Here is a 15,738-nt window from a genome sequence, read left to right on the forward strand (position 1 = left end):
AAATCAAAGAAAGCATGCTGAACTGCCAGGTTTAAGATGGATGGTTTGTCACAAGAAAGACCGCTGTTTGCACAAATCTTTCGTCGTTTAATGTCACTGCCATTCAAGTTTTCGGGGTTTCTCTCTCCCAAAGATTTGGTTTCGTCCAAAGTTCACTACCATTAGCCTTTCCATTCTGTTTGCCTTTGAAAGCGCTACAGATGATGTGTTCACTAAACCGAGTTAAAAGTTTACAGCGAATGAAGAATCGCTAGTATCGAAAAAATGTAAATGGAGTAAACTTTCAGCGTGTCATCTGCGGTGAAGACGTGCCATATTGTGATAGATACAATGAATCTAGTGCATGTTTAATCTGTAGTTACCTCATTGAAGCCCATTGTTTGTGACAAGTGCCTCCTCATATGAATGTATGATGTAGTTTTATGAGTGGATTGTTTCTTTAGTTGTAGTCATTTCGTAGCCTAACCCAAACGGAGCATGGCACTGACCCTGATAGGATGGTTTTCAAGCATCTGGACGCCCCACTATTGAATTCCCACGATGCTCTGCATTGTGAGAGCCTGGCTAACTATAGTTTAAAATCTTAAAATATATATATATATATTGATTAGATTGCATATTATTTTGGTATAGATGATTATTTAGGAAAAGGTCATGTTTAGAAATGCTCTTTAAAATTTACAATAGCCTATTATCCACATATTTGATCCTAGATATAGAAGTAAAGATGCTTGTTATAGTATCAAGTGTACTATGAAGACTAACTGCATAGAATTGAAACCTCAGTGCTGGTTACTGACCATAATTATCAGTATTAGCATATGAATTGATATGGTTGCACTTGAGTTCTTGTCATTTGATTCATTTTTGATGTTATAGTGGCATTTTCTGTGCTTTGCTGTCTCGTCCAAATTCAAACCTCAGTCTAAGCCACACCATTTGTAGTTGCTTTTAGGATTCTTATGTCCTTGTATTGTGCCTCTGACTGGAATGAGAGCTTTCTCTGAACCTGTCACAATCTCACAAACACAGATAATTGATTATATTTTCAGGTTATGTGCGCTCTGGGTCAGTTTGTGGAAGTCTCGCATCCTTTGGAGTTTTTTTGTGTGTTTGTTCATTGTGGGTGTCTCATCTTGGTCTGGTGACAGGTTTTACATTTGTCTTCAAAGAATCATCCTATGTGGAATCATGTTCATCACATGTGGAATCATAAGAAGTCGGTTCACACAGAACGCGTTTTTGCCCTTCACTGCGCTGTTTTTTCTTCACTATTGTGATGTATATCTGAGTGGGAAAAAAAAATTTATTTGTCCGTTTTGATTCCATGGTGACTTTAAAATTAACTTCTCAATTAACTTCTCCCACATCTCACTTATGGGCGCTGCATTTAAAAAAAAAAATGGCATGGCATGATAAAGAGTCTTGAGACTAGTGTTGGGGACATTTACTTTTGAAAGTAATGGATTACAATATTGCGTTACTCCCTTAAAAAGTAACTAAGTGTGTTACTTTTTATTGAAAGTAACGTGTTACATAACTTTTTCTTACCTGGGCTGGGCTTGCTTGTTTATTTTTTAATAATAAAAAAACTTAAATTCTATTTTTGGCAAATATAAAGGCTTTTTTCAGACCTAAATAAATAAGCCCTAGGCTGAAGGAAATGTATGTTCAGAATAGGATGCAGGAGAAGAAACTTCAACACTCTTACTTTAAGTTAAACACAAATGTGATGTTTATCTCAAGCCATTTTTGCTTATTAGTATGGTTGAATAGGATCATCGAAGGCCTGAAGCAAAGACATTGGTTAATAAAGTGAGATTGAATACATAAAGTATATTTGTATTATTTAAAGGGTTAGTTCACCCAAAAATGAAAATTCTGTCATTAATTACTCACCCTCATGTCGACACCCGTAAGACCTCCGTTCATCTTCGGAACACGAATGAAGATATTTTAGTTGAAATCCGATGGCTCAGAAAGGCCTCTATTGGCAACAATGCACTGTACACTCTCAAGACCCATAAAAGGTACTAAAGACGTCATTACAAAGTCCATCTCACTACAGTGGTTCTAAAATAACTTTATAAAGCGACAAGAATAGTTTTTGTGCGCAAAAAAATCTAAATAACGACTTATATAGTGATGACCGATTTCAAAACAATGCATCATGAAGCTTCGGAGCGTTATGAATCAGCGAGTCGAATCATGATTTGGAACGCGTGTCAAAGCGCCAAACTGCTGAAATCACGTGACTTTGGAGATCCAAACCTCTGAATCGACTCACTGATTCATAACGCTTCGAAGCTTCATGATGCATTGTTTTGAAATCGGTCATCACTATATGTCGTTATTTCGTTTTTTTTGCGCACAAAAACTATTCTCGTCGCTTCATAAAGTTATTGTAGAACCACTGTAGTGAGATGGACTTTATAACAACGTCTTTAGTACCTTTTATGGATCTTGAGAGTGTACAGTGCGTTGTGCCAATGGAGGCCTTTCTGAGCCATCGGATTTCAACTAAAATATCTTAATTTGTGTTCCGAAGATGAACAAAGGTCTTACGGGTGTCGAACAACATGAGGGTAAGTAATTAATGACAGAGTTTTCATTTTTGGGTGAACTAACCCTTTAACATATTTAATTATTGAAGGTTTGCGCAGTATTTTGAGTTTGCAAATCACTGTTTTTATTAATTTTGAGGAATTCTGAATCTGTTTTTCTGCAATCGAGATGAGTAAATGCAATATAACTATAATAACCATCATGTTCACACAGCGCACACAACACCTCACAATTTCTAAACTTGGGGACAGTCAATCAATGGTAAAACAGTCATTTGCGTTACTTACTTTAAAAAGTAACTTCAATATTTTGTTGTAAATTTAAAAGTAATGCGTTACTTTACAAATTTCTTGAAAAAAGTAGTCTGATTGAATAACTCGCTTTACTTGTGCAATTAACCCCTGCACTGCTCGAGACTCAGCGTTCTTTCCATTTCGTAGCATTGTGTCCCTGACATCTTTTATCGCTTATAAACTGACGTCTTTTATCGCTGCACTGCTTCTCGCTCGTCCTGTATTCAGTACGATTCCGTCACGATCTGCCTTGCTGTGTTTTAGAAGTTACTTTGTGTCCAGCTTTTTCAGCATATCGCTCGCTGAACGGCATATTTTTAAGACACTATTTCAAGTTAAACAAACTTTTTGAGCGTGTCCTTACATTCCATTGCAATCCTTCGTTTTTTGAATGCAAGTACGCATCCTGTGTGAATTAACGTTCTCAAACGTCCGCTACGGAGCCGATGTGTGTTCAGTGATTCTGTTTTTACACTATATTTTATTCCATCCAGTTCAAGCTTTTAGATTAATATACATAATAATTACATTTATTTCAGGTATGGAAATAAGAAATTTGTTTTAGAAACTTGAGCATTCCACTCACACGGTCCAATAGAGATTATCCCTTTAATGTAAACATAGCTTGATTTCTCATGTTCTGTTATTATATTGATTGTGTAAAAGAAATTGTTTTTAACATTACTAGTGTCATAATGTAGTATGTGTAAGACTGGATCAATTGCCATCTGTCATACCTGAAATTACTTGAATTATGTGTGTAAAATGCTTTAAAACACCTGAACTTTTAATAGTATAGAGCACTTGAATTTACAGACTGAATATTGCATCTGAATTGTTCCAATGATTATTTTTTCTCTTTCCTAAGAGTGTCTTAATTCAGAATGCATTTCCCCTTTGAGCGATGAAAGAAAGAATAAATCACCACAAGCACATTTTACATCTACCTACAACAGGACACACTGTTGAAGCACAGACAGGGACTGAACTATTATAAACTATGCTGTCCTACAATCTAAAACTGTGTAACCCTAAGAGAATCTACCTTGGGGGGGCCTATGCGGAGAAAAAACACTGAGCTCTACTGTGAGAATAGTTTTTTATGACATTTTTAAATGCGCATTTTATATGGAACGCACACTCGTTAGTGCAAAATAAATATTTAAGTACATAATATTTATGTTTGTATAAATATTATGAGAATATTTATTTTTATGGAAGTTTTCCTATTTTATGTTCCCAAATATGCATTCCAGAAAACCATAAGCAATGGAGTCCGACCAGCTTCATTGCTTTGGGTGTGCCTTCACTTAGCGTCTCTTTATTTGATTGGTCATGAAAGTTCTCGACAAGAACTTTCCTTTATGTGAAAAAGAGGCAGTTGCATTGGCCTGCAGAGCGTCTATAGCGATGATCATTTTATTTAAATAGATGTATGCAGAATAGAGGAACCGATAGCCACTCAAGTGGGCATTACTTTGAGCCATGAACACTCATTTTTCCTCTTGATGAATTGTTTGTAATGAGAATGTGATAAAATGTGTCTTGATAACAATAAAAATGTCTTCCTTGACAGTCTTTTGTGATTTCAGTCATTGCCACATATCACTAGGATTCAATAACTGTGCTTGAAAGGTGCTTTAATAAATGATAGGTTGAAGGAAAATATTTTCATACCGTTTCATATCATCTTACGGACCGCATTCAAACACTGTTAAAACACTTCAGAATCTTCACAAATAATCACACTGAAAACAAAAGCAAGATCCTGTCAATATATAATTATTTAATTTCAATAAAACTAAGGCACATATTCTTTAGTATATTTCCTGGCATTAAATAGTGCTGTTACCTAAATATAAACGTAATACATTTGTTCCTAATGGTATTGATTAGCAATTTGATGTGGTCCAAGGGTTATTTTTGACTTCATGGTCATCACTTTATTTGATTATTCATTTCCTCTTTCTCTTCTCTACAATCTTGACAAAGTTCTGAACATCCTCTGCCAACAACTGCGGCTCCTCCATAGCAGCAAAATGGCCCCCACGGGCCATGGGAGTATAAGTCTTCAGCCTACGGTATTTCTGTGTCGCCCACAATTTAGGGGTGTGCATCAACTCATTGGGGAAAGAAGCCACACCTGCTGGAACGTAAACTGGAAGCCTATTGGGTGAAAGAGAAATAGCAAATTAATTCAACCCTCTACGCACACCTTGGCAATAGAATCGCCATTGTCTAGTCAATTTTTTTGTTTACTCGCCAAACTGATATACTATTTTATTTATATTAGTGCTGTCAAATCGATTAATCGTGATTAACCGCATCCAAAATAAAAGTTTAATGTCAAACGATTAATCGCGATATATAAAAGTTTGTGTTTACATAATTATATATATGTGTGTACTGTGTATAATTATTATGTGTATATAAATACGCATGCATGTATATATTTAAGAAATGTTTTTTTTATCTTTATATATAAAATATTTATATTTATATATAATATAAATATATATGCAGTATATACATGCAAATAGACTGTTGGCTTGACGGAGAGCGAAACTATCTATGCTAAACTTATTCTTAGCCTCTAACACACACAATGGCGAGTAAAATCTAAGCATTTATTAGCCAATGATAGATATTATTTAGTCGCCCAGAGTGAAGATTTACTCGCATATGCGAGTGATTTACTCGCATTGTAGAGGGTTGTTAATGAAGGATTTTTGCATTATGCACTACCATTTAATACTTTAGGGTCAGTTAGATTTTATCTTACTTTATTTATTTTTTAAATTAATTTAACACTTCTCTTCAGCATGGAGACATTACATTGAGTGACAGTAAAATAGTCCCATTTCAAATAAATGCTGTTCTTTTGAAATTTCTATCCATCAAAAAAATCAAGAAAAAAGTACGACGATATCCGCAAAAATATTAAGCAACAGTTCCAAACATTGATAATAATCAGAACTGTCAATTGAGCACCAAATCTGCATATTACAGTGATTTCTGAAGAATCGTGTGACACTGAAGACTGGAGTAATGGCTGCTGAAAATTCAGGAATATCACAGGAATAAATTACATTTTAAAATAAATTAAAAAATATTTTACAATATTACGGTTTCTACTGTATTTTTAATCAAATAAATGCAGCCTTGGTGAGGATAAGAAACGTTTTAAATCCCAGGCGGTAGTGTACATACTTACACGTAGAGCAGTTTCTTTGTCTAATATCTCCAAATACTTTTAAGAACACTATATTGACTAGTATTCAAAAACGATACAGCTTCACATAATGTTAATCAAAGCCTGTATTTCTCTTACTTTGCATGGGGCTGGTTTAATCCTTTGCTAAAGTTCTCTTTGTAGAAACGCATGGAGGATATAATGCACCTAGAGGTCCAGTAGATCATCACATTCGTCAGTAGATCATCAAGAGAAAACTTCCTGTTGGGGAATCAACAGAGTATTTAACCGAACGCACATTTCACAGATTGTTAATGAAGCTAAACTACAAAAAGTACTACCTCTCCAGTCCACCATCCTCAAGGTTCTTAAATTCATGATCAGTCCAGGTTGAAAATTTCTCCAAAATGTAGGCAGCCAAACCAACAGGAGAGTCATTCAATCCACGGCCTGTGCAATACAGTCAAGCTTTAATTCAAAATTCAATTTCAATGTTCAATAAAACCAAATATATAATCCAATGGACCAATGTCACAACAGATTCATATGTGGAGTCTATAGAGTGCAACATAGCCCGCTCTCATTTCAGTAGCATTGGTTCTGTAAGTATTTTTAAAGGGATAGTTCACCCCAAAATGAAAATTCTGTCATCATTTAGTCACCCTCAAGTTGAGATCTGCTTGGTTACAAAAATTCTTCAAAATATCTTCCTTTGTGTTCATCAGAAGAAAGAAATTCATACAGGTTTGGAACAACTTGAGGATGACTACATAAATGACAGAATTTTCATTTTTGGGTGAACTATCCCTTTAAAAAGGTATAAGCCATGAACCAAGTCAATCTGCTACAAGGTGAATCACAACACTAGAAAACTTTGATTTGAAGCAAAAAAGTTTTTAAAAAGCGCACAAAAAGACAAAAGGTACAAGACTGTGTACTTAACAGCTTTAGTGAGGGGAAAGAACTGCAATCCCATGAAGCATTGCAAACAGCATAATCGAATTAAAAATGACATTGCGAACAGCATAATTAAAAATGACATTGCGAACAGCATAATCGAATTAAAAATGACAGAGAAATATAAAACTACTCATTTACAAATGTTGATTATTTATATATATATATATATATATATATATATATATATATATATATATATATATATATATATATATATATATATATATATACACACACACATTACAAGTTTGTGTAATTTTCTGTACAGCATCATGGGTAATGTAGTTTTTCAGCAGGAATTCCACTGTTAAACATTTATCTTAAAAATAAGATGAAATAATGTGGGATGACGGCTTGAGCCGAAGCAAATACCATGGATTAACAACCTCGTAGCTGACAGTAGGTCTGTCTTTAAAGGTTTATAAGTTATTGATAAATTTCCCTATGGAGAAAATTAATTTACTTCCGGAACCCGACTGTTGCACTCCATTCAAAGATGACCATTTTATCAATTTAATTCACTTTGAATATGTCCCTCACCTGCAGTGTCAGGTTTAGTGGATTGAATGTGCATGTATCCAGTCTCCTTCACGGCGTTCACTACAAGCTTTTCCATACAAGGGAAAAGGCGTTTCACATCATGTTCGGTGAAGCCAAAGAGTTTGGGGAATCGTCGACCAAAAAGTATAGACAACACCATGAAAAAGCCTAGATTTCCAGGTGGAACGAAGTTAACGTGGATGCCTTTCACAGCACTAAAGAGAAGAAAGGTGAACAAAAAAGTACTTCTTGAAATCTGTTTATATCTATACACATTATCTTCCTTTCATATATCTGAATATAATTTACTACATTCTAACTGATAATTTCAGTGAGATTAAGTTGGTGTTTCTCAACCAGTGGCCCACTAGGGGGCCTCAGCAAACAAGTCTAATGCTGCGTTCACACCAAACGCGAATGGAGCGTCAAAATCGCGTTTACCGCGTCTAGTTTGACACGTGAACATTTTGAATCCATTCGTATAAATTGAGCGTTTGAAGCGAAATAGACGCACATTCAAGGCGTTCAAGGAGAAATGTCATAAAACACCACTCTGCCTCTTCATTTTCATTAAAAATATATATTAAACATTAATAGTCACACAAATGTGGTCCAGGCAACTCCTACATTATCTTCACTGCATGCATATTTAAATATCCTTAAAAAGTAAAGTTATGAAACTTCTCTTTGCCCTCAGTCAAAACGATTTGGCAGACAACAAATGATGATTCATGACACCAAAGATCGCCCGTTAGATCCACACAAGACGAAACACTTCAGAGACATCAGAGCCAGCGGCAAACGTCAGAAGGACTAGCCGAGGAAAGGCTGCTCTCGCCGGAATTATGATCGCCTGGATCTCACAACTCCAAAAACACAAGATTATTTTTTTTAAATAGGCGCTCTCTTTATAAATAAACCACAGATTTGAGCCTAAAACAACTACATTCTCACCTGAAAAAGTCTTAAAACTACATTTTGTGACACAATAGTAGTATTTTTAAATTATGCAGGTTTTCTCATCACGTCACTTTACCACGTGACAGCAGCAAGCAGGCTCCTGATTGGTTTAACGCGGTGCGAATTGACGGTGAAGTTCAGATTTTTCAACTTGGGCGTCAGACGCGAATTCGCTTCAAACGCGTGATTGCTCAAAAAGCAACACTCGCGCATAACGCGCGTACGGTATCGCGCAAGATGCTCAATTTGCGCGAACTGGACGCGCGAATGAGGTGGAATCGCGTCCATCGCGCCACCGGTCCTCCAGACGCGCGTTAACGCGCCTTTCCATTGACTTAACATTGAAATCACTCGCTCCTGACGCTCTATTTGCGTTTGGTGTGAACGCTACATTAAAGGAACACGTCGACTTTTTGGGACTTTAGCTTATTCACTGTATCCCCCAGAGTTAGATAAGTCCATACATACCATTCTCATCTATGTGCGTGCCATAACTCTGTATGACCCACCCACCGCTAGCCTAGCTTAGCACAAAGACTGGAGGTGAATGGCTCCAGCTAGCCTACTGCTCAATAAGTGACAAAATAACACCAACATTTTCCTATTTACATGTTGCGATGTGTGGCGCTGCGTAATATCATTGTGCCGCTGCACCCATGGTACAGCAGCAAAGTTCCTTGATCATTACGCAGGAATGAGACTATAGTTCCTAGCCATATCGGCTTAGAAAATCGCAACTTTGTACATCACAACATGTAAATAGGAAAATGTTGGTGTTATTTTGTCACTTATTGAGCAGTAGGCTAGCTGGAGCCATTTACCTCCAGTCTTTGTGCTAAGCTAGGCTAGCGGTGGGTGCGTCAGACAGAGTTATGGTACGCACGGAGATGAGAATGGTATGTATGGACTTATCTAACTCTGGGGGATACGGTGAACAAGCTAAAGTCTCAAAAAAGTCGCCGTGTTCCTTGTTAAAATAACTATATTTAAATTATTTAAAATCTTAATTAAACTGTTTAGTACAAGAAACATATATCAGCTAAAATAAGAGGGCCTTTGAATATTGTCTTGGACAAAGGGGGGCCTTGAAGTCAAAAAGGTTGAGAACCAATGCTTTTATACATACTTGGGCTCCAGCTGGGCCATATTAGTGGTAATAAGCCAGCCCCAGTCTCCTCCCTGAACGTAGTACTGGTTAAAACCAAGACGCTTCATCAGTTTATTGAATATGTGCGCTGCACATATAGAGTCGAACCCTGTCCAAAACACATTATGTTCATTAAAAATGATACATGTTTTTGAAACAACAAAATATCTGTTAGGTTGTTCGCCATTTACCTTTCTTATGTGGGGCCTCCGAGAAACCATAACCAGGTATTGAGGGGCAAATGACTTCGAAGGCTATGTCATCAGGGCTGGCTGGCTCCGTAAGCAGAGGGATAATACCATAAAACTCATAGAAGGAGCCTGGCCATCCATGTACCATCATCAGAGGCACTGCGCGGGTTCCCTCTGGTAGGTTCTTCGGTTTCACGTGTACATAGTGAATATCAATACCTTTTTATAGAGGACAACACACAATCACAAATGAAATCTGTTGTGTACTATAATATATGCAAAATGTAAGTGTCTATCTGTGAAAAACAATAGGTCTGCCCTGGATGATATTTGCTGAATGAAATCACATATTTGTTTCTAACTAATTTTGGGGTGATGATTAAAAAAATAGTGCCAATTTTGCTCTTGTATACACTTTTCTGCACTCCTAAAATCACTCGGGTCAAAACTGCCACAAAGACATGATTCTTTCTCTGAGCCAAGTTAGAACTAATTGTTCAATTATTAGACGATTATTACACTTATAACATTATTTTAGAACCATTCCTGATGTCAAGGTTAGAATTATGGTCAGTGACACCAGAAAATGCAAACATGACCCAGATGTTTTCTACTATGTCTGTGGGCGTTTTACTACATTCAAACAGCGTTTGGTAAAATAAAAATAAAAACATATTTGAACATATCTGTCCACTCTTTTGCAGATTGTAAGTTAAATTATACATTTTATATAGGATTACTTTTTGTCATTAAAATTAAACCTTTGATATTTGATTGTTACACCTGACTAGTGCATTAAAGCACAATTTTGTAAAAACACTGTACATGACAAAGTTTTTATTGACATTTTTTAAATGAACACGCCGACTGTTTGGGACTTTAGCTTATTCACCGTATCCCCCAGAGTTAGATAAGTCCATACATACCATTCTCATCTCCGCGTGTGCCATAACTCTGTCTGACGCACCCACCGCTAGCCTAGCTTAGCACAAAGACTGGAGGTAAATGGCTTCAGCTAGCCTACTGCTCAATAAGTGACAAAATAACGCCAACATTTTCCTATTTACATATGTGTATAGTTACATCGTGTACTAAGACCGACGGAAAATGAAAAGTTGCAATTTTCTAGAGTGATATGGCTAGGAACTATTCTCTCATTCCTGTGTAATGATCAAGGAACTTTGCCTCTGTACCATGGGTGCAGCGACGTAATGATATTACGCAGTGCCTGAAAATAGGCTAACTTTCGTCAACATAACCAACAACCTGCTTGCACAGAGAGCGTGCTGGGGACTATTTTCAGGCACTATGTAATATCATTGCGCCTGCTGCATCCATGGTATGGCAGCAAAGTTCCATGATTACAACGCAGGAATGATAAAATAGTTCCTAGCCATATCGGTCTAGAAAATCGCAACTTAGTACACGATGTAACTATACACATAACAACATGTAAATAGGACAATTTTGGTGTTATTTTGTCACTTATTGAGCAGTAGGCTAGCTGGAGCCATTTACCTCCAGTCTTTGTGCTAAGCTAGGCTAGCGGTGGGTGCGTCAGACAGAGTTATGGCACACACAGAGATGAGAATGGTATGTATGGACTTATCTAACTCTGGGGGATACGGTGAATAAGTTAAAGTCCCAAAAAATCGGCGTGTTCCTTTAACTCAGCATCGTCAAATTTGATTAGCTTTATTGTGCATTTCTCTCTATAGCTCTATAGTAGTTAAGGCTCACCTTCGATTTTGGTTTTGAAATGAGGATATTTGTTCAGTTTATCCACTTGTTTCCTCCAATTAAAATCATTCCTCCAATAAGACACAACCTTATCAAGGTATTTGGAGTTGAAGCCATAGTTAAACTGACTGTCTTCAAGAGAAGGAAAGGAGCGGGTCTGATCCAGCCTGCGGTGCAAATCCTAAGGAATTTAAAGAAGACAAATCCAAAAAGTCTGAGATATTTATGTAAAATTGTATTCTGATGATGACATCTGGATTTACCTCAATCTCTTCCGAAGTTGTCTCAACTTTGAACGGGCGGATACTATCGTCCTCAGGTCCTTGGGGACAAGCTTCCGCACCCCACCACCCATCCTGAGTTTTCAGGACATTCTTTCTCTTCTTCAGGAATACCAGAGCAATCACCGCTCCGAGCCCCAATGCTACGGCCAACTCTATGTACATGGTTTAAAGGCCTGGAATGAAGCAAATAATATGTATTATCAGCTAGATTTAACCTGACATGTCTTGCGCAAGGGTCAATTAATGATAGGTAGCTCATGGATCACCCCTTGCAGAATCTGAACCAGCAACCTTTCATTCAACCTCTTGGCAACATGATTTAATGCATGCATGCACTAAAATGGAGCAAAGGGTTATTGTTGCACAACATTCCCAGCACTGGGATTAGGGTGGACAAAGCTCTGTGGTAACAACATGTGGGTCACAATGCATGACAAAGCTTTTCTCTGTCTAACTCCTAATGCACAGTAAATACCTTGTAAATAGGAATCTCAGCAAGTGTGCTGTTCTAATTATTAATTATTCACAGAAATATCATGCGACATAACCTCACCTGACAAATGACTTTCTCTGCAGTTAAATAATATTTTTTAAAGTTTTTTTTATTTATTTTTTTTATATATGAATTATAATTTATGTAATCCAAAGGCAAAATAGTGGAATTATAGCTAGACTAATCTAAATTCTACTCAGTCTTTCTTAAAAAGAGACGTTGAGCCGATAACCTGCACAGAAGTTAACGTTACTTGCAAATGCATTTACCATAATAAAGTTATTATTGAAAGTTGTATAACCAGAAGTTTTTGCACAGTCTGTTTGATGAAATGATAATAAGATATGAAAAGAACGAGCTGAGATAGCTACATCAACGTCAGGAATCCCAGCACACTAACCGATTAGTAGGCTATGCTGTTGTTGTAGATTAATATTAGTTAAAGTAACGTTAAATAGCCAAACATGCAAAAACATGATTAATAACAGCAGACATGATGCCCACTCACCTCAAAAAATAGCAAAGAAATGCTGTGTTAATTTACCACCAAGACCTATGACCAAGGCGCAGTAACATAAGCCCAGTGCATTATGGGATATGTAGTCACGAAGGCGCTACGCCGCTTCCTTCCACTTATGGAAAACACATTTCTGTAATTATTTTCTGTGAAATGTATTTATTTAAAATGTGCTTTCAGATAAAAGTGGTGGTTTTATTTTAGTAAAGCTAACTGCACACCAAGCAAACGTTTTCACATTTCATATTTAATGGAGTTAGATATGCTTTCAAGACGTGCTCTTTTTGAATCAAAACAAAAAAGTAACCAAAATAAAACTTTTTTAAAAAACCGCCAAACATTTCATTAACAAAACTTGTGACTGTTCATATCGTTCATATCAAGCCTGCAGCACTCGTGTTAAAAACTAACGAGTCTCGATCGCCCCCAGGTGGTTGGTCCCAGTATAGGTCATAACCCCGCCCCTCCGTGTATTCTAATGGACGCGAGACCTAAACAATCAAATAGAGATGTATAAAGTACTAGAGACACATACTTGAGTAAAAGTACAAGTTCCTTATCAAAAAAGTGACTTGAGTAGAAGTTGAAGTGCTCTTTAAGCACCACACTTAAGTAGAAGTACTAAAGTATGCAACATTTTTTGTACTTAAGTATTGCAAGTAGTTTATTTTAAAATGTAGGCTACTACTCAAGTACTGAAAGTAAAAGTACAAGTATTGTGTTATGTAGTTGTTAAAGAAAGTAGTCAAAAGTTTGAACATCATATTGTTTTTATTATTTCAAATGATTAAGCTAAAGGACAATCACAATGTTGGTAGGTAATTTTTCTACATATTGTCATATAAATAACCTGAAAATAATGTAGTTCATTAAGATTAAATCTTATTAACCACTCTTACTAAAAAAAATGGGGTAAGCACACTTATATTCTCATTTCAAGAGGTGTTCTGAGTAAATTCTTTGTTTGTAACACTTTACAATATGGTTTGATTTGTTAACATTACATTAGTTAATGTATTAGACTAATAACTAACATGAACTAACCATGATCAATACATTTGTTACTGTATTTATTAATCTTAGTTAATAAAAATACAGCTGTTCATTGTTTGTATATGTTACTTCACAGTGCGCATTAACTATGTAAACAAATAGAGAGCAATTTGAGCGCAAGACGCTTGTGTTGTTTTAAAGACAGTGAATGCGCGCTCGCGGGGCTCTCTCGCGCTCTCTCTCTCTCTCTCTCTCTCTCTCTCTCTCTCTCTCTCTCGCGCGCGCTCTCTCTCTCATGCGCGGTAATGTGGGTTTGGAATGGAATGATTCGTAACATTTTTATAATTGTAACGAGTAACGATGCAGCACATAAAAAAAATATCGGAGTAAAAGTATTAAACTCATCGAAAATATGTACTGAAGTAAAAGGGGAAGTAGGAGAAAAAAATAATACTCTAGTAAAGTACAGATAGGCCTACTGCCTTTTTGTACAGTAGTGAAGTAGTTCTACTTCGTTACTATACATCTCTGCAAATTACACTTCATATCATTTTTTTCCAAAGTTGGTTTCTGTCATTTTATGCTTTTTTGTATCACCCTGATTTCATTTCAAGTGTTTCATTTTGAGTTAAAGCGCCACTGAACATAATTAGTGCACGCTCCCCGGCTTACTTAAAGGTTATTAGCCTTTGCTTCAGCATTAAACAAAGTTATAACCTCATATTCTAACTTGTTTATGCACAATATTATGCATAAATAAGTTAGAATATGAGGTTAACAATAGTTTAATATGTATATATATTGTCATGTCGTTTGTTTGCTATGTTTGATATGATTACAGCCAATGATTTGCCAGAGGTGTTGTAAACGCTAAACCTACACTTTTAAGTATTTTTATGTTTCTGTTTTACCTAGAGAAACATGTTAATTATGCATGTGATAACAATATAATGTATAATATAACCTTGATTATTTTCCAGAGAAGATGGCTTGTGCCAATAAATATCCCTGTACACCAGACACTTTTATTTTTCAGTTTTAATTGTCCAAAGTTGTAAATGTAATTGTATTATATATTTTTTATTTGAATATGTAATTGAATGTGTCATTGGCAAAGGCTGGTATCACTGGGATTGCATGAGGAAACCAAACTTTGATTTGTCTGGGATCCCAAGACCCTGTGAAGTGTGTTAATGTGTGTGTTTGAATAAAAGTGTTTTTGCCAATTATAGGTCATATATATCATGACTTCTCATTTGAGAATAAAACAAATAAATGCACGAGCGTACAAATAAATGTAAATTCTTCCATCCTCAATTTCTCCACTAAATATTATTTTAATCAATATTGTGCTGTTCTTTTGTATTGTTGTGAAGTGTGAATGCACTGAGGAATAGCCAAGGATATAAACTCACAAAATACTTTCTCCGTTGTGGTAACATACTAAGAGGTAAATTGACATGATGTGCTAGCCAAGTGTTTAGTACATTTACAACAGGAATAGTAGTATATCCTTACATTTTTTCCATGAGGAAATGTGCTAAAATATCTATATTAAACATGACAGGTAACGTAAACTACATGTTGGTCATCCTGAACAGGTAAGCCAGATTTTGAGAACACTAAATTGTATCTATCTACCAATGCTGAAGTCCCAGCAAATATAAAACCAAAGGTTAAAGGGACAATATGTAATTTATGCTGCTAGAAGTCGCAACAGGTCAAACAAAGGCGTAGCTTGTTGACGCCATGAATTAGTGTGGAATCTTGGGAGTTGTTGTCTTCACATCCACTCAGGCAGAAATCATGTTCATGGATGAGCGAATGTTTTAAAGTTTTATTAACATTATGGTGGTATGAAG

The 15,738-nt window shown here is 36.2% G+C and overlaps 1 protein-coding gene across 2 annotated transcripts; it reads right to left on the reverse strand.

Annotated features, from left to right (window-relative positions):
- Window positions 1-4,481: 4,481 nt before the first annotated feature.
- Window positions 4,482-12,956, reverse strand: ephx1 (epoxide hydrolase 1, microsomal (xenobiotic)). 2 transcript variants are annotated; one of them, XR_013817655.1, is made up of 10 exons: window positions 12,875-12,956; window positions 11,853-12,046; window positions 11,590-11,770; window positions 9,850-10,068; window positions 9,638-9,767; window positions 7,552-7,766; window positions 6,393-6,501; window positions 6,190-6,312; window positions 4,711-5,024; window positions 4,482-4,606 (listed from the first exon to the last, which is right to left on the reverse strand). XR_013817655.1 is itself a non-coding variant. In XM_079831624.1 (9 exons), the coding sequence occupies exons 2-9, from the start codon at window positions 12,033-12,035 to the stop codon at window positions 4,814-4,816; spliced, it is 1,371 nt and encodes a 456-aa protein (XP_079687750.1). In that variant the 5' UTR covers window positions 12,036-12,046; window positions 12,875-12,956; the 3' UTR covers window positions 4,482-4,813. The 2 variants fall into 2 exon arrangements, 1 of the variants encoding a protein (XP_079687750.1); XM_079831624.1 differs by having other exon boundaries at window positions 4,482-5,024.
- Window positions 12,957-15,738: the final 2,782 nt, after the last annotated feature.

This window comes from Gobio gobio (assembly GCF_949357685.1).
Source record: "Gobio gobio genome assembly, chromosome: 12".
Taxonomy (NCBI): Eukaryota; Metazoa; Chordata; class Actinopteri; order Cypriniformes; family Gobionidae; genus Gobio; species Gobio gobio.

Bases quoted from the DNA above. Each gene is read 5' to 3' on its own strand.
- ephx1 (XM_079831624.1), bottom strand. From the start codon at position 12,035: ATGTACATAGAGTTGGCCGTAGCATTGGGGCTCGGAGCGGTGATTGCT. The intron at 10,069-11,589 runs GTGAGCCTTAAC...CTCTATAAAAAG, and splicing joins TTTCAAAACCAAAATCGAAG to GTATTGATATTCACTATGTA. The intron at 7,767-9,637 runs GTATGTATAAAA...TCTTCTCTTTAG, and splicing joins ATGGCCCAGCTGGAGCCCAA to TGCTGTGAAAGGCATCCACG.